This window comes from Arctopsyche grandis, chromosome 6, assembly GCF_051622035.1.
Source record: "Arctopsyche grandis isolate Sample6627 chromosome 6, ASM5162203v2, whole genome shotgun sequence".
Taxonomy (NCBI): Eukaryota; Metazoa; Arthropoda; class Insecta; order Trichoptera; family Hydropsychidae; genus Arctopsyche; species Arctopsyche grandis.
Window position 1 is genome coordinate 10837542 of NC_135360.1, and position 19034 is coordinate 10856575.

General features: G+C 34.5%; 3 protein-coding genes across 3 annotated transcripts; all 3 read left to right on the forward strand.

Moving 5' to 3' along the window:
* The first annotated feature begins 1434 nt into the window (after window positions 1-1434).
* On the forward strand, window positions 1435-5846 carry LOC143913909 (uncharacterized). Its single transcript, XM_077433963.1, has 9 exons — window positions 1435-3097; window positions 3229-3332; window positions 3414-4022; window positions 4095-4185; window positions 4265-4382; window positions 4474-4600; window positions 4680-4916; window positions 4996-5130; window positions 5206-5846. Exons 1-9 carry the CDS (start codon window positions 2987-2989, stop codon window positions 5303-5305), a joined length of 1632 nt encoding a protein of 543 aa, XP_077290089.1. The 5' UTR covers window positions 1435-2986; the 3' UTR covers window positions 5306-5846.
* A 502-nt stretch (window positions 5847-6348) lies between these two features.
* LOC143912772 (uncharacterized) lies at window positions 6349-10378 on the forward strand. Its single transcript, XM_077432141.1, has 9 exons — window positions 6349-6579; window positions 6950-7152; window positions 7228-7912; window positions 7991-8156; window positions 8248-8352; window positions 8432-8586; window positions 8665-8789; window positions 8864-9109; window positions 9201-10378. Exons 1-9 carry the CDS (start codon window positions 6412-6414, stop codon window positions 9430-9432), a joined length of 2085 nt encoding a protein of 694 aa, XP_077288267.1. The 5' UTR covers window positions 6349-6411; the 3' UTR covers window positions 9433-10378.
* A 1877-nt stretch (window positions 10379-12255) lies between these two features.
* On the forward strand, window positions 12256-18123 carry Gbeta13F (guanine nucleotide-binding protein subunit beta-1). Its single transcript, XM_077432329.1, has 9 exons — window positions 12256-12401; window positions 15712-15983; window positions 16071-16216; window positions 16293-16463; window positions 16541-16663; window positions 16736-16937; window positions 17013-17090; window positions 17168-17306; window positions 17383-18123. Exons 2-9 carry the CDS (start codon window positions 15927-15929, stop codon window positions 17487-17489), a joined length of 1023 nt encoding a protein of 340 aa, XP_077288455.1. The 5' UTR covers window positions 12256-12401; window positions 15712-15926; the 3' UTR covers window positions 17490-18123.
* The last annotated feature ends 911 nt before the right edge of the window (window positions 18124-19034 follow it).

Genomic DNA, 19034 nt, shown 5'->3' on the forward strand with positions numbered 1-19034 from the left:
ATGACAGTCATAGTCCATTTGTTTTCTATGACCCGTTTTGACACCGGCTTGCAGTTCCCACGAAATGGTATCAACGGCCTGTATTATGTCGCAGATTTTGTGCTCAACTGCAATGATATTTGTAGCATATTTTTACTGATTCGAACTCAGAATCGATCACTGATCAAGTTTTCACGTGTGTTTGTGTGTCTGTGTGAGTGTCTGTATGTGTGTCCTGTACGTCGGTGTATTTTGGGGATTTTTTGAACACCGTTCGTCCAATCAAACTGAAACTTAGTATCGGTTACTGAAATTATTATCGATACGACGTAATTTTTTTTTAAATTTTCAAGTTGACCGGAAATGGTACCTTCCATTATAGGTGTTCTCTTTTTTTTACTAGCCTCTTTTCAACTTGCTTTCAATTTTTTCGTTTGACAATATTTGGGTTCTTATCCACACTCTTTTGTTTCGATGAATAATTACCAGATGGAACAAACTATTTGTAAAAAACGAATCAGTGAATCAAAGTGATGTTTTTTACTTTATTTGATTACATTAAAGGATGTATTTTATTTAATCTTAGAAATAAAGAAATGGATGCGAACCGAAAATTTAAAGAATGTAGCCAAACTCTCAAAACAAGAACGCCAATATGAGGAGTATTTTTTGCGTGAAACATCGGGAGAGTTTGCAAAATGCAATTGAACGGTTTTGAAATATTAAAATATGCAATTGAACATTTTTTTTCCTTTTTTTTTGTTATACGTTTGATTTCCCGGTGCTAGCACCGGGATCCCGGGATTGGAAATTCCTAGCACCACAATCCCGGTGCTGAAGTAATCTTCCGGGATTGGAAGCACTAATATATAAGTAGGTTCGGTGTCCGGTGATTACACCCCAAATGTGAATGGCTACCAGGGTAACCACCGCTACGAAAATCGCTCGCGCGGATCTCTGGTCGTAGGAAAATTGCCGTACATAAAACTGCCTAAATTTTGCTCAAAACTGCCCAAATCTCGTAAAAAAAAGCATTTGCTCAGCAATATTTGGGCAGTTTTCGTGCGACAGGAGTTCCGCGCGAGTGATTTTCATAGCGGCGGTTATCTTGGTAGCGATTCACATTTGGGATGTTGTCGGAACAGTACTCATTTTTGAAGCTGTAATCTAATTTTGAAAAATTCATTTCTCTTGCGAATATGTAAACGAATAGTATTATATGTAAAGAATAACGAATAACTAAAAATCGGACGAATACTTAATTCCAATATTCGAATATAAAAGTGGAAGCCCTATATCATATACATTTTTACGGGTCTACCTCACGGGCCCGAATGAGAAACGCCCGAAAACGCAAATATCGGAAGGCAAAGATCGAAAATCGAAAGATCTTAAGTCGAAAGATTATAAAAGGGTGCATGGTAAACGGTACATACTCACTTAATTTGCGCGAGTATGATACAACAGGAACAAGAGGAACAGGCTTTTCCTCCCGAATTAATGTGCGCGCGCAGAATGTGCCAGAAATAAAATAATTAGATATTTATTTTTAGTTTGTAAACCAAATCACACTGATTTAATTTCTATTTTAATGGTTTTTGGTTATCTTCAAGATGATTTTTGATGAACGAACTGTTCACGCGAGTGTCCTTCTTTTGAATTACTGACTATTTAATTTAAATACTAACTATGTTATATAAATTACTGATTTTTTAATTTATTACAGTCTAGAGATCATTTAATGTATAATCTCATCCAGGGCCGACGAGAGGAGGGGTCGAGTCGGAGTAAAGTTCCAGGGTCCTGACTACTCGAGGGGCCCCATATCGGGACTTCCGACTGACCGATATGATATTTTATATTATTCTACATAAAAATACCTGTATTTATTTAATGCTAAATGTTTATTATTTTTCGATTCACGCATTATTTGTGTCCATGTGAAATTGTACCTGTTACATCATACTTTCTTATTCAATTATTTTAAATAACAACCAACATATTGATATTTTTCAAGTTTTTTTTTTTTGTAGTTTGTTATAGGGCCCGGAATTATTTTTCCCAGGTCCCGGGATTTCTCTCGGCGACCCTGATCTCACCACAAATATACTAACCAATGGATGCAGACCATTTATAATACTAACTGACCATTTTGATTATTACTGACGAATTATTTAATTTAATGACCGAAAAAGGGAATTTGTAACTGACCATTAATAAATAAATACAGTCCATTAATTTTGTATACAAAATTTTCTTCAGCTATGTTCATACATATGTAAGTGTATACATGTATATGTATATTCAAAGCACTTTATATTTAAATCTTAATTATATCGCGAATTCATTATATATAAACTAGACCTCGTTTTTACAAACCTCCTTTACGTTTCACATTAATTACAGAAATACAATGGCCGTATAATTGAGTACAGAACAGCTTTGATGACTTATTAAATTATAAATATTTTTTATTTAATTAAGTTTGTAAAATTGTAAGTCAATAGTTTTATATTTAACATCTGATTATATATAATGACTTTAAAAGTGTTAGTTTATTATCAATTTTATTGTTATTACTAGCTGAACCCCGCAATATTTAAACAGTTTTCTGAACGGCAATTTTCCTGTGCGACGAATTTTCATGCGACAGAAGACCCGCGCGCGTGATTTTCGTAGCGGCGGCTATCTTGGTAGCGATTCACATTTGGGATGTAATCATCGAACCGTAAAAAGAGGGTCGAATCCACATGACATAATGAAACTGATTTCAAAAAATTCCTGGTTGCACAACGCCAAGATGAATTTTCTATTAATGACTAGAAGTAATTGTATAAGTATTGTTAAAACATATTCTTTTACTTTGTGAAAATAAATACAATTCGTTTTGTGTGGTTATGTTTCTTCCATGTGTTGTTGCAATAACGTGTAGTGGCCAACGTGACTGTCATCTGTCAGGCTGCACTCGCTGTCAAAAGCATTGCTGGTTCCTTAATCCTGGCTCATTATGGAACCATGTCGACTGTGTATGAAGATAGCACAGAATCCGACATTCCACCTTATTTTCGACGATGACTCTGACACGTTGCTAAAAATACTCACATGTTTACCATTACGCGTAAGATTTTATATTTATGCGTTTTTATAAAAAGTTCCTAAAGTGAAATACAATTTATTTATATAAAAAGGCTTATTTATAATTGGTCATTAAAATTTTAAATTATAGATGCACATTTTATTTTGTTTCAGTTGTCAAAAGGAGATGGCTTACCAAATAAGATTTGCAGTATTTGTTTTCACAAAGTTAATGATTTCTATTGTTTCCGCAATAAAGCAGTAGATTCAGAAAATTCGTAAGATATTTTTAGAGCGATAATATTTAATTATAATGTATGTGTGTATGTTCTACTGTGTAATAAAATCTTGTCCTGTAGGTTAAATGATTTACATGGTTTGCAACACAATAAGGGTAGTCAAATTCAGGACAAGATGGAGTCTGAACCATGCAAGTGGATATTTGACGAAGGGAATACAACGTTAAGATTGCCATTAAAACATGAACCACTCGTGCAAATCACACCACCGAAGCATTTCAATTCAGTTTGTACACAAACTGAAGATTTTCCTACTCTATTTAAATTAACAGATATCAAAGAAGAAATAGTCGAAAGTGTGATGTGCGGTAGAGATGACTATGAAGAGTTACCAATGTTTAAAAATGAACCATTGACTGATGATAGCAAAGACATTGTTTTAAATGCTGAACAAATAGAATTTTCCAATCCTGAGAATATAATATGTGCTTCTGTTTCGTATAACTTTTCAAATGAATATCGAAAGAGTAAGAAATCACCCAAAACCAAAATCAAAATTAAAAAACACGCTCGTAAATCTAGTGGCGATATTAATTCAATCGACGCAGACAATTTAATTGCTAAACCTGATATTTTGCAAAGTGAAGATGCTGCAACCGATGAAATTTGGATGTGTTGTGTTTGCTTTAAAAAATTCAAAAAAAGGGGAGACATTTTAAAACACTACAAGTTTGTGCTGTTGTTCTTTTTTTACATAAAATGTTAATTCAATTTAAATGACATTCTTTGTGTTATTTTAAGGTCACACTGTAATGAAGCATATAATATGCAATCTATTTCTCTGGTTGATGGAAGAAGAAAAGAAGTTTTCAATTGTACAGTGTGTAATCAGGTTATTGCCAAATATTGTATAATTCAAATTATTCTCTATAGTCTGACGACAGCTTAATAATATTACTATCTCTTTGCAGACCTTTGATTCAAAGCACGCTTTTAAAACTCATTTTGCGATTCATAATAATGGCAAACAATATAAGTGCTCCCTTTGTGAAAAAACTTTCAAAACACCAGTAGAAATTTTAAAACACGGTTCGTTTAAAATTCTTTATATTATTCTTAATGTGCAATTTTTTTGGCCTTTTTATGTTTTAATTATTTTGTTTTTATTCATTATTTTCAGGTAAAAAATATCATCCAGATACAACTTTTTCAGATGACACTGATGCTATGCACCCTGTTGCTAGTCCTGAATTGACAACTAAAAGATTCATATGTGATTTATGCGATGAAAAATTTGTATATATGAAGTATATTATTATATTATATCTGTTTTTTACATTTATTCAATATATAGACATTAAATAAATACATTGTCTTCTAATGTAGATATTTAATGAGTCATCGTAATGCCGTTCATCCAGAAGCTCGTGGTCATCGACTAATAAATCGTTGTATGCATTGTAAAAGTGAATTCGCACATTTGAACTCACTTCGCAGACATCTTCGTTCTCATACTGGTGAAAAGAACTTCCTGTGTTACGTTTGTGGCAAAGCTTTATCATCAAGGGAGCATTTGAAATTCCATATGAGAATTCACACTGGATTTAAACCAAATGTTTGCAAGTAAGCTTCTGCATATTATAGTTATTATGAAATATATTTTTCATATTGAATATGCAATGATCATTTATAATTATTTTAGAACTTGCGGGAAGGGATTTGTTAAAAAGTGTAATCTCGTATTGCATGAACGAGTTCACAGTGGTGAAAGACCACATATTTGCTCTCACTGTGGTAAAGCATTTTCGCAAAGATCAACACTCGTTATTCACGAAAGGTATTGTATAAATGAATTACTACAATTTATTTGCATTTGTCTGATTTCGGATATTAAATCGATTTGTTTTTTCAGATATCATTCAGGTTCAAAACCATACGTTTGTAGTTTATGTAATAAAGGTTTTGTTGCCAAGGGACTCCTATCTATGCATTTAAAATCATCTTGTGTCTAAAATTTACGAATTGTAATATGTAGTTGTTTTTTTGTAATAACTACATTTTAAATGAAATGGCCTAATATTAGTGGTAATATTAAATTATGCAATATATCCATAGAATTAGAATGCATATAATGGTCATTGTTAACAAAAGTATCGTCTAAAAGCGAGCCATCGAAGAGAGAGACGGAAAGTCAAAAGAGAGACGAAGTTTAGCAAACAATGAACAAACTCTGTCGCGCAGAGTTTTTGTAGCAACATTTTTGGAGGCTGAGAGCGATTCTATGCATTCTACTTCTATGAATATATCAGTACAAACAATTAAATGGATATTTATTCTGAATGAAAATTTAGCAAGTCCCATTCCATCTTTCAAATGTTTTACATTTTATCTACTGATTTTTATTGTTATCAAAATATGATTTTTTTCATTAGATTATATTATTTATGTACATATATAATAGTAGGTGTGTATATTGTATATTATGTATTATAAGCGTTTGTGTAAAATTTATATCGAATGATAAATCTTAAAATATATACGTGTAGAATTTTTATTTCACCTTTTAAAATTTCATATTACATATGTACATATTTTGTGTATGTTAAATAGTCCAGATATTTTACAATTATGTAAAAAGAAAAACACTATAGTAATAGATTATTCATGTTTACAATCGAATACTTAAATTTCATAAGCTAAAATAATAAGCGTCACTTACAAATGAACGAGAACATCATATGTAAATACAAGAATTTTCTAATAATTTAATTTTTAAATATTTTACTGCTTATTTCATCTACTTTTGAAATCTAAGTGACTTATTTATAATTTACAACTGGATTGATCATATATTTTCGTTTTGAGGGGATTAAATTAAAGCATATATTAAAAAAAAATGAAAGAAAATTAACATTTATTTTTATTTGGTCATGTGTAGGTATACTTACTCCAAATAGTCTTCTTAATTAATAATAAAGTGTTATTAATATTAAAGTGTTATATATTTAATTTTTAGAGGGGGGTGTGACAGATGCGAGATGTGTGTGGTGTTGATGTGAGCGCGGCGCGTTGTCTATGGACGCAAGTGTCGACTGTCAGTATTGACGGCATTGGCATCATGTCTGTTGATGTTTTGGGGCCCCCCTCAGGGGCGGAGCTCCTCGAAATTGATCACCTAGCTGTTGGGGCTGTCTGCCGACTCTGTCTCTCTCGACAAAATCTGCACCACTGTCTTCTCGCTGAGAAACATCTACTACACAAATTGCGAGCTTGTCTTCCTCTCATTGTAAAGATCAACAATTAATCCTCACCTTTCTAATACTACATGTTTATTTAAAATTTCTACTACCCTTTATTATTGAATTATCATTAATGTATACAATTAAAATTAAATTTTTGAAGTAGTAATATTATGATAGATAGTTCTATACTTAAACAAGCAACAAATATTATTACTGCTGCCAATGTATTATTCTTTCTTTGACGTTACATTGCTGTTGATCAACTTCTTTGAAATCAAACTTCGTTTTTGACAACATTACTCTAGTCACTGGTTTAATTGGATTAAGAAATAAATAGACGACAAACCAACTGTGTCGAAATATTCAATATTAATTTTAAATTGCTAATATTATGTATGTCGTATTTTTATTTAGATTTCAGAAACTGATAGTTTGCCGAAAAAAGTATGCGATAAATGCTCTTTGAAGATCAGTGACATACATGAATACTATAATAGGGCGAAAGATGCAGAAAGAGAATTGCTTTCTGTAAATTTTTTAAGTAGTCCCAACGAAGATGTGCTGTCCAATAATAAAACGGAAGTCGTAATTGACACAATCGATATTCCAGATAATTGGTATTTCATTATTTGTCATCATCAATAATGCATCATTATTATTACATACTTATTCAATGTCTATTAATATTTCAGTCAAATAAATAAAACCATAAAACTAGAACCCCCAGAAACGCCCAATGTAAATTTTATATTTACAGAAAGATTGTCCAATATTAATTCTAGTCCAGATGAAAGCCCATCAAAATTTTCATCAAAACACACCCAAACTGACAGTCTTAGTAGTAATTTTATCATTCCAAGCAGAGGCATTGAAAATAGCGAGTCGGCCATAAAAGAGGAAATATTGTCAGATGGTTTAGCAAACAGTCCTATTGAAGAGGGTGCATTTGATTTTACCACCGATAATAATTATAGTTCAGAAGATAATATCACACTTAGTGAAGTGTTAAAAGTTCCACCGATTAAAGTTAAAATTAAAAAAGAATATTCAGAATCAAAAAGACTCAAAAAATTGAAGAAAAGAAAGAAAGAAATATCTGCTAAAAAATCCCGAGGAAGACCAAAAGGATCCCTCAATAAAAAGAGTACAAATGAATTAGAAAAACTCTCAAATAAATCCAAGCTATTGATAAAGATGGAGAAATCTGAACAAGTTTTTGTGGACGAGGTTGATGAAAATGGCCATTTTGAAATTGATGATTCTAAAAAATGGTTTAGTCCTGATGTTACGATTGAAGATGATAAACTTTGGCAATGTCTTACCTGTTTCGTATATGAAAAGTCTAGAGCAGATTTATTACGCCACTATAAAGATCATGTAAGATTATTGCTTCGGTTATTGACTTCATTGTACATAAATGTAATTTGGTTAATTTTTTTTTCTTTATATACACAGGTTGAAAATCCTTCAAAATATAAAGTCGACGATAGTTTAAAACCTGATATGTCAATTAAAGAGGAAGGCAACAGTGAATCCAATAAAACAACTGACACACAAGAATTAAAAGTAAAAAAACAGAACTTTGTATTTATTCAACCAATTGAAAACGGCGGTGAACCAGGTAAAAACTATTTAAATATGTATACATACGTATATACGTAAAAAAAAATGTATTTATATGTAAATTAATATCTATGCATCGACATATTTAGGTTTTCAATGTATGAAATGCTACAAAGTATTCAACAACAAAAGATCTCTCAATAGACATCTAGTATGTCACGATGATTCGAGGCCGTTTCCTTGTAATATTTGTGGTAATACTACTTTTATTGTAATTATAATGAAATTGTAATTAATAGAATGTTTTTAAAATAATTGTTTATTATTTCATAGGTCGAACTTATAAAAGGGCTTACGAAATCTTATTACACGGAAGAGCTCACAGTGGTATTAAGACATTATTTTGTCAATATGATCAATGTAATTATAGCACAGTATATCCTGGAGCTTTACATACCCATCATAAAAGACATGCACCTGACTTCAAGGTATGTACTCAATATTCATATTATGTTCTCAAAATTAAATTTGTATGATGATGATATACCATAAAATATATTTTTCAGTACACATGCGAAATTTGTAACAAAGGATTTGATGTTCTCACTTGGTTTATGGAGCACAAAAATGTTCACACCGGAGATAAACCATTCGTATGCAATCTTTGTGGCAAAAGTTTTATTTATTCTAGGTATTATTAACGTTTACTCTATTTAATAAATTAAATAAAAGAAGCAAAATAGTAATATAAGGCACTCTTCACAGATATTTATCATCTCATCGAAAGAGTGTCCATCCTGAGACGACCGTTCGTAAATTGTTACACCGTTGCAATGAATGTCAATCTGAATTTCAATTTCGCAAACAATTGCAACGACACATAGCACGCTTTCACACCGTTGAATGTTCGACGAGTGTTCTATGTGATATATGTGGCAAGGGCTTATCTAGTAAGGAACATCTTAAATTTCACCGTAGAATACATACTGGAGAGAAACCACATGTGTGCAGGTGATATATTTATTATACATCTATGTATGTAGGTTTTCATTACATTGTGCATTACTTTTAAAATATAAAATTCGAATTTTTATCATTTCAGAACTTGCAGTAAGGGATTTGCAAAAAAATGTAATCTGATACTGCATGAAAGGGTGCACAGTGGTGAAAAGCCACACATTTGTTCTCATTGTGGTAAAGGTTTTGCCCAAAGATCTACTCTCGTTATCCACGAACGGTATCATTCCGGATCTCGACCATATGTTTGTTTAATATGTAATAAAGGATTTGTTGCGAAGGGCTTATTATCAATGCACCAAAAAACTTGTATCTGACATTAATTAATGTACATTTATTCATATATCTGTGATTTTGTGATACTGAAAACGAATTTTCCATAGTATTTATGTTCTTTATTTGATTATATTTCTGAATATTTTATTTATGATTATAAAAATTACATACACAGAAGAAACTCGCATGGGAATCTATTTTTTTATAAAATATACTTGTAAATATGCATTGAAGAATTATAATTTTAATGAACTAAGTAAGACTTAGGTGCCAAAATCATTGAGAAGATGGGCCATTTTATTGTTTTTTCTTATGGCTTTTTAATGCAGTGATTGGACATTATAAATCATTGCGAACCACCCAATCCGAAATTTGACCTATTTATGTGTCTTTCAAGCTCAGCTTTTGCTGTAGAATATGCTTGTCTTCATGTTAATAGTGCAATTATAGCCAAATATGCTTAATGTGGCTGATCAGTACTAGTAGTCTTTTGATTGGTATTATATTGACCATATTTCGATCCCTGTGATTTTATTTAAATTTAACAAGATGTATCTGGCACATGAGTCTTGATAATTTAAATGCATAAAATATAAAAATAATATGAATTTTCACTTTCTATCAATTTGTATTTAAAGCAATTTATTTCATGGATTTATATTTTTATAATTGTATTTTAGTGTTCAATTTAAATAGATATATCGTTTATATGATCAAAAAGTGTTATGTACTGTACTTACATATAATCTCAAAAGTTCAAATTTTTTCTGAAGTCAATTTGAATAATCTGTCAGTATTAGTTAAAATATTTTATTAAAAAACAAATGATAAAAAATAATGTATATGTATAAAAAGTGTATTTATGTTGTATGTATGTTGTGAAAAAAATAATTGTATGCATAATAAAATTAAAAATAATATTGTATTATATGTATCTAAGAATTCTTGAAAAGAAGTTTGATTTTAAATATATACATAATATTTTGCAAATCGTGTTTTATTACAATGACTGAATTGAAAGAATTTCGAATGGCTGAAAAAACGTAAAAGCAAATGGAGGCAGGAAAATAATTGAACGTCTGTCGCGTTTGAATATTGGCGCGAGTGTTGTCGTCGCTGACGTCACAGCACGGGGCCGCGCCGGAAGCACCGCACCCGCCGGCTCGTTCTGCTTCTCTTCCGGCGCCGCCGCGCTCTCCCATACTACAGCTCGCCCAGCACGCCTCTATCGCGCTCTCCATACGGCTCACTCTGCCCGCAATTCGATATCACTTGCGACCTTCTTGCCCTAGCGCCCCACCTCACACGGGCACCACAAAACCTCTTTTACTCTACCGGATTAAATATCGAATTGTGCAATACAATAAAAACACGCTGAAAACAGATAGTGTGTTGTTTTATTCTGCGATAACAAACCTCAATTAAATAACACCGAGCTTTGCGTTCGATTTCTAAAACACAATCGAGGATTTTTCAAAAAAAAAAAAAAAATTGCTTCACACAAATAATAAGTGAATTTATTTATTGCGATTAAATGTCTCACACATAAAACTAATGCTTTTCAATCTAAATACTTACATACAATTTTAGAACATCACAAGTTCGCTACAAAAAATTATAATGTATGCCATGCGTCTCATTCGATATGTGACATCCTTTTTCATAGAAACGAAAAAACAATTTGAGAAGCCTGAATTACGATCCCACCGATAACTAAACTTATAGCAAGCGTACTTCTCGGAGAGTTTACCCATTAATTCCAAATAAGACGTTCAATCCATTCGCTTAACTTATGTTGCATTCACACGAGGCCAATTGTCAAGATATTCCACTAAGTCAAACCATTCGTTACCTTATTTTGAAATTGATCTAACTGTTCTAACTGTTAGTTAGAACCTTTTAAAAGTAAGGAAACGCAACATTGGTCTCGTGTATTGCCTCGGAACGTTTATCTACACGAGGCCAATAATGTCTTGACTTAGTGGAACGTTTTAAAAATTGCAGCATTGTACAAGTTTGTTGACGCATTCTCGCACCATTTGTAAATTAAACATTTAATTGTTTTTTTATTAAATTTATTTGAATCGAAAAAAATAATATCAAACGATATTGATATCGTCATTATAGAAACTTTGATTTGATTTCGATGCTCCCAACCAAACCTTACCTACATAGCTACATACAAAGTCTCTTTCGAAATTTATATATATGTATATATAAAAATGGATGTCTGTGTGTGTGTCTCAAATAGGCTGCTAAACCACTGAACCGATTACGACGAAACTTTCAGGATTTGTTGTGTGCATGTCCAGGAAGATTACTGTGAAAAAAAACGGGGAACAACGGGAACGGAGACGGGAATGAGTGTCATTGCAACGCAATAATTTCAAATGTGTTCGCTACCTGCATTTTTCCGACAAATGGGAACGGGAACGGGAATTGCATGCGTTATTATGGCATTGCAACGCATGCCGGAGTTCAGCTAGTTATATATTAAAAAGAAGATAGATGTCAATTTTTAAAATCGGTGGTTATAATAAATTGATACAAAATAGTAAGTTCTCGTTAATAAAGAGTTATTGAATTTTGCCATGCTTTTTATTTGTATAAATTGTTAAGTATTTTATTTTCAGTCTAATTTTATCGCGTTTTTGATTGTTTTTAACGTAAACAATGATTCGGCGTCTTTTCGGTTGCCGTTTGCAGTGTTTGAATGGTGTAATTTTTGGTGATGGACTTTACAGAGTGTATTATTTCATCGATACGAAGCGAGAACGTCGCGAAAGGGCGGTCGCCGCGTCGGCGCCGGTATAGATTATTTAACGAAGCTGTTTGTCGAGTGCGAGGGAGTTGACGGGCAGGGTGTAGTGTGTGCGGGCGGCGGTCCAATAGCGATCGAGCGCGCTGCACCCGAGTGCAAATGGCCGCGGCGAGCCGAGCCTGCTGAGGAGCTGACGAGCCCCACCGCCGCGACACCCGCCGCCGCCATGCCGCCCCTCGCCCCACGCAGGTACTGAGCCCGCCCGCCCCGTGCCGCCCCACCCCGCCCGCCGCCGCCCGCGCCCAGCCTCGCCCTCGCCCACCGCTGCCGGCCCGAGACACCGGCGGCCGCGCCCCCTGCCCGGACGCCCGCGCGCGCCCCCCTCCCGCCGCCGCCGCCGCCCCTCCCCCACCGCCCTCGCCCCGCCGCAGCCCCTCTGCGCCCCCGGCAGCCGCGCGCCCCCCGCCGAGCTGCTACGGGCCGCCGCCGGGGTGGGCGCCGCCCGTCCTCGCTCGCCACCGCCCCAGCCGCCCCACCCCTCCACCCGCGCAACTGTCAAACCGGCGAACGCTCTCGAGGGCGCGCCCCTCCCCTCACCTCCCCTCCCCCTCGCCGCGCCCGCACCCGCACCCGCACCCGCACCCGCACTTCCCCCCTCGCCCTCGCCCTCGCCCTCACCCTCGCTTTCGCACAGCCTTCTAATCTTCAATCGAGGACATTGCGCATCAACCGCGACACCGCTTTTTCCGCGAAAACTGACTCGTGAAACAAGTGAATTGATTTTATATATATTCAACAGTTTTCTTTTTTTTTTTTTTTTCTTCAAATTTAATTAATTTTTTATTTTATTTAATAATCTATACAAAATGTACGCCAAACGTTATAACAAAAAGCTTTTCCTACATACTTCTTAAAAAACTCTTTTTATTTAATCTACTCAATACTTTAATTTTCAGCATATAGAAAAATAGTGAAAATGAAATAGTTTCCACTTCTATCAAATCTATCAAATTAAAATACACACTAAAATTGGGTCTACGTGACGAGACAGAATGTTAAATGACAGAAAACGCAAATATCGGAAGGCAAAGAGCGAAAATCGAAAGATCTTAAGTCGAAAGATCAAAAAAAAATGGTGCATGGTAAACGGTACATACTCACTTAATTTGCGCGAGCTGGATACATCAGGAACAAGAGGAACAGGCTTTTCCTCCCGTATTAATGTGCGCGCGCAGAATACGGGAGGAAAAGCCTGTTCCTCTTGTTCCTGTTGTATCCTGCTCACGTAAATTAAGTGAGTATGTACCGTTTACCATGCACCTTTTTTTTTTATCTTTCGACTTAAGATCTTTCGACTTAAGATCTTTCGACTTAAGATCTTTCGACTTAAGATCTTTCGACTTAAGATCTTTCGACTTAAGATCTTTCGACTTAAAATCTTTCGACTTAAGATCTTTCGACTTAAGATCTTTCAACTTTAGATCTTTCGATTTTCGATCTTTGCCTTCCGATATTTGCGTTTTCTGTCATTTAACATTCTGTCTCGTCACGGAAACCGACTAAAATTCTACCTCATTTTTCAACCGATATTATTTTAATATATTTAATCGACACTCCATCATATAAAATTTCTCAATTTATCAATTCCGTACATCAAACTTCGATTGATTTTTAGTATAATCAGACATTACAATTATCAATTTAAAAATCATCTATCAATTCGAACAACTTCATACTTATTCACGAGTCGATCTTAATATTTATTCAATAATTTAGACAATAGATAGTACTTGGATAAATACAACGACGAGTACACATTTCCACGATAAAGAATACTTCGATTGCTGCGTCTCGAGCGATAACAGCGATTCAGATTATTATTTATGTAAGATAGTCCAATTTGAATCCACTTGGAATTTCGAACCGATTATTGCTTCGACGAATTTATTCAAGTTTCGTCCGGTCTCTCATATTCGATCGTGGAAAAAAAGTCAACTCAGTTGACAATGCAATCAAATTGTATTCGACCACCGTATGCACAATGTGTTGAATTATAATATTGTCATTTTAGTCGTTTATATACACACATATGTGTATACGTGTGCGTTGTATTTCCTGCGTTTGTAATCTCAGGTTATATTAGTCATGTATGCGGTATTTGTCCTGTAACCGCTTCGCTTATAAATACGCCAATATCAACAACAAACTCACTAATATTTCACTTGAATGGTGTGAATCGTTTTTGTCGTATTCGCATATACTTAATTGAATTGAAAATAATTGCGTTCGCTTTCGTTGTGTTGTAAATGTGGAAGGATTCCGTCCGTGTGGTTTGTGTTTGTACAAATTCTGAATAAATTTATTTCTGGTTTTATCGACAGACGTGTTTTTATATACTCATTCGTGTTGCATATATATGAGCCTTATTAAAAAAATTATTTCATAAAATTACTTTGTATCACAATTGTGACATATGTTTCTCTTCCACCAATATATTGAGGTCAATTCACAGATGAATCTTCAACTTTTTAATTTACTCTTTAAGTAAGAATAGAAATGCGTAACCCTTTGAGTGCTCTGTCTTTTCTGTTAAAAGACAGAGCACTGTTGGAATTATTTAGAAATCCAATAGAAAGCAGGTATAAAAATTGTAGCTAATCCAAACAATCCCCTAGATAACTACCACCGAGGATTTCGAGATTTGTAAAGGTGTGTTTAGAATCTCTAATATTTTTCAAGATTTCAAAGTCTTTGTTGCTTATATTCAGCATGTCCTGATGACACATAGGCCTCCTCCAGACCTTTCCATATTCCTCCTAATCTCTCTAATATATCTTGCTCTCTATTATATCTTGCAATATAAAATAAAAAAATTATTCTATTAATGAACGTATTTTTCCAAAACTAGTTCCATCTTCTTCATTGTTGTTAAAATGTAATGCTCACAATCTGAAATACTCAGCAGTTAGGGATTTCCATCGAGAAATTTTGCTATGGTTATAAATTCAGAAATTCCGGTGTAAACCAGTCTTTATAAACATTGACACGGATTACACGACCCATTTTCAATGCAGTTTTTTTTAATGCTACCTGTAAAGGCTTATTGGGTAGTATTCTTGTTTATTTTGTACATGTTGAAGATACAACGCCTATCGGCGTTTTTCAGGCCCATGGACTTGTTTGCATTCGAAGGGTTAGTTAAGTATTTTTTAAGTGGAAAATAAAATCCATTTCGAAATAGACAAAATCAACATCTCAGCGAAATAGATACGTTACTTTAACTGCTTTTCTCTGCCGAGTACAAAGCTGGAGTCGAGACTGCAAAACAAATAAAGATTAATCACCGTTCATTATAGACGGCGTGCAAAACGCTACGGTGACATTTTGAAAATATAATGCGTATGTTTAAAACTGTTCAACCTGTTTTCAAGGAAATTATGTATTTAAATTTAAATGTTTAGAGTATGTTTTTTTTTTTTTTTTTTTTTACAGCGAGTTATGAAATCGACGTATATTTATTCTTTCATGATTTGTAATTATGTCTTTGTAATTTTTTCAGATACCAGTAAAAGTTAGTGCCACAGAGTGAATGTATCGTCTGTGAACAAAAGCTGTGCAGTGTTGAGAATTTGGTTAATTTCAAAAACTATCAATTATTGAACAGTGTTTCGTAGACCGAACGGATAAGTAAATAGCAAGTGGAAGTCTATAATTATTTCCATTAACGTATAGATATAAAATTTATAAACAGTTTCATTTCTAATAAACGTCAAGATGAATGAGCTAGACAGCCTCCGACAAGAGGCGGAAACCCTAAAAAATGCTATACGGGTAATTTTATTTCGAATATATATATGTATTATTTTTAGATAATTACACATTGAACATATTTAACTCGCTTGCACTTTCATCGTTTAGGATGCTCGCAAATCAGCATGCGATACATCTTTGGTCCAGGCGACAGTCAGCCTGGATCCGATCGGACGTATTCAAATGCGTACACGCCGAACACTGCGTGGGCATCTTGCTAAAATTTATGCTATGCATTGGGGAAGTGACTCCAGGTATTTATATGTTCACATTACATGTATAGTTTGTGTTTTAGATCGAAAATTAAATTTATTTCATATGTAATTGCAGGAATTTGGTGTCTGCTAGCCAGGACGGTAAATTGATAGTATGGGATAGTCATACAACTAACAAAGTACATGCAATTCCCCTTCGTTCATCTTGGGTCATGACATGTGCTTACGCTCCATCCGGATCTTATGTCGCTTGTGGTGGCCTTGACAACATTTGCTCCATCTACAGGTACTTGCCTCTTTCTCCGACAGTGTTACAAAGTCTTATTAGCTTTGTATTTATATTAACGACTCGGATGATTTCAGCCTAAAAACACGAGAGGGAAATGTACGAGTCAGCCGTGAGTTACCAGGACATACGGGCTACCTTTCGTGCTGCCGTTTTCTGGACGATAACCAAATTCTCACTAGCTCTGGAGATATGTCATGGTTTGTGCATTGCGTTTGTTCGTACATATGTTGTCGACGGCCGTTTCTAACGTAACCTTTTAAACATTACAGCGCTCTGTGGGATATAGAAACCGGTCAGCAATGTGGATCATTCGTCGGTCACACTGGCGATGTGATGTCCTTGTCTCTGGCGCCCGATATGCGTACCTTCGTATCGGGTGCATGCGATGCATCTGCAAAGTTGTGGGATGTTCGCGACGGTATGTGCCGTCAAACATTCCCGGGACACGAGAGTGATATAAACGCCGTTACGGTAATGAAATATACTACACGTATGCGATGCCATCTTTACGAATTGTACTAATGCCGATGTTTGCACACTTTTCAGTTCTTCCCATCTGGATTTGCATTCGCAACTGGTTCAGACGATGCTACTTGTCGAGTGTTCGACATTCGCTCTGATCAAGTAAGTCGCCACCACTGTGCGAGTCTAGTGTATGTGAGTTTATGTGCATATTTCACTGATGGGTTATTGTTGTTTAGGAGCTGGCTATGTATTCTCATGATAACATTATATGTGGCATTACATCGGTGGCATTCTCCCGAAGTGGGAGACTCTTGCTGGCCGGTTACGACGACTTCAATTGCAACGTTTGGGATTCAATGAAAACAGAAAGAGCCGGTATGTATCGCCGATGCGGTGTGTTCTTTCGTCGCATATTTGCATTGCTTTTCATGTTGATTTTTTTTGGCGTTAGGTATCCTGGCCGGCCACGACAACCGAGTATCGTGTCTAGGAGTTACCGAGAATGGCATGGCCGTTGCGACAGGATCCTGGGACTCCTTCCTCCGTATCTGGAACTAAGTGTTACCATCTTATATAATCACTCGTCGCCCCATTTTGACCCACTTTTGCACAATTTAGTATTTTCCCTCATTAATCTATATAACTATGTATTTATGTAATTGAGTTTTAAAAAAAATCACTCGTTATTTTGCTGAAATTAACGTAGGTACTAATTGTAAACGTTTTCGTTGTATCTTTACTATCATTCGGTCATAATTTATATTGAGAATCAATACTTTGTAATCATGTTGAGCGTTTTACTATATGGGTCCACAAAATGGGAACGAGCATCTCAATTTTTGATTGACGGATATGATATTGCGTGTAAGAAGGGAGGAATGAGAATAAACATTGCTGTTTAATATTTAAACCACTATGCGGCGAAGTCTCGCACTCCTCGCAAGTCGGAGTCCTGCATATTGTCACGATAACTTCTCCAGTCTGACACGTAGAAAAATATCCTCCCGATACAATATATTAAATATATATATATTATAACCGTATGTGAGCTCTTTCCGTTTCACAATTTTCCAATCTATAATTTTGTCTGCCATTGTCAAAATGAATGGGTTCACTTGTTAGTGTGAATGTGCGATTGAATATTTGTACGATAATTTAGTACTGGCTTTGATCTTTGTATCGTGTTGAAAGTAAAAATTAAAAATTCATATGGTATTTGCTTGTATATCTTTGTGTTTGAATGGAACATAAACGGTCACACGTGAAGTTTGCTCGAACGTTGTTCGGTAGGTTTTCCAGTCACAATTTTCACAACGTCGTCATCGGTTTAGTATGTGACCTCAGTTGGATTCTTTCGTTTGTATGAAATAAAGCAATTTGCATTCCTTATTGAAGAAAATCTTACTTTGATATATAAGTAGTGTGTTTTATTGCCAAGTGAGGTTTCACCAAAGTTACTAGTGATTGTCAAAAAATACATGATATATAAATAAATAAATAGCAGTTCAGAGAATGAAAATTCAATTGTGTAAATCTGGGTATAGCTGTGCTGTCCTGATGCAACATCCGCTGATTATTAAAGCTTGTTATTATAATAACATTATCAAAGTAGATTTTTGGGAGGAGAGTAATGCCAAATTGTTAGGAACAATAAGTTTTCATTATTATATTAAAAATACTATGAAAGGGTAATTGTTTATTATGATACATATATATGAGACCAAAATATGGAATGAAGTTGTCGAGTTTAACTTGAGCCTTTGTACTTTTTTCTAGCGGCCATTATTGTCAAATCTGTTATTGTTTGTGCTTTTGTTGTATTATTATTATTTAATTTATTGTACTGATTTTTAAATAATGAATATCATGATTTCTAGGATATTATTGCTTAAGTATTATTGTTCAATATACGTACATGCATATTATTTTCATGTCCATCACTAGTGTGCAACGTTGGATAATATCCTGAAATCCTGATGTAGAAACACAATTTTAAATAACATACACAAACATATATGTGTATTCAACTGGCTGTTGGCGAGTGTTATATATACATACATACTTATATATATATATATATTATATTATACACACACAGTTTCT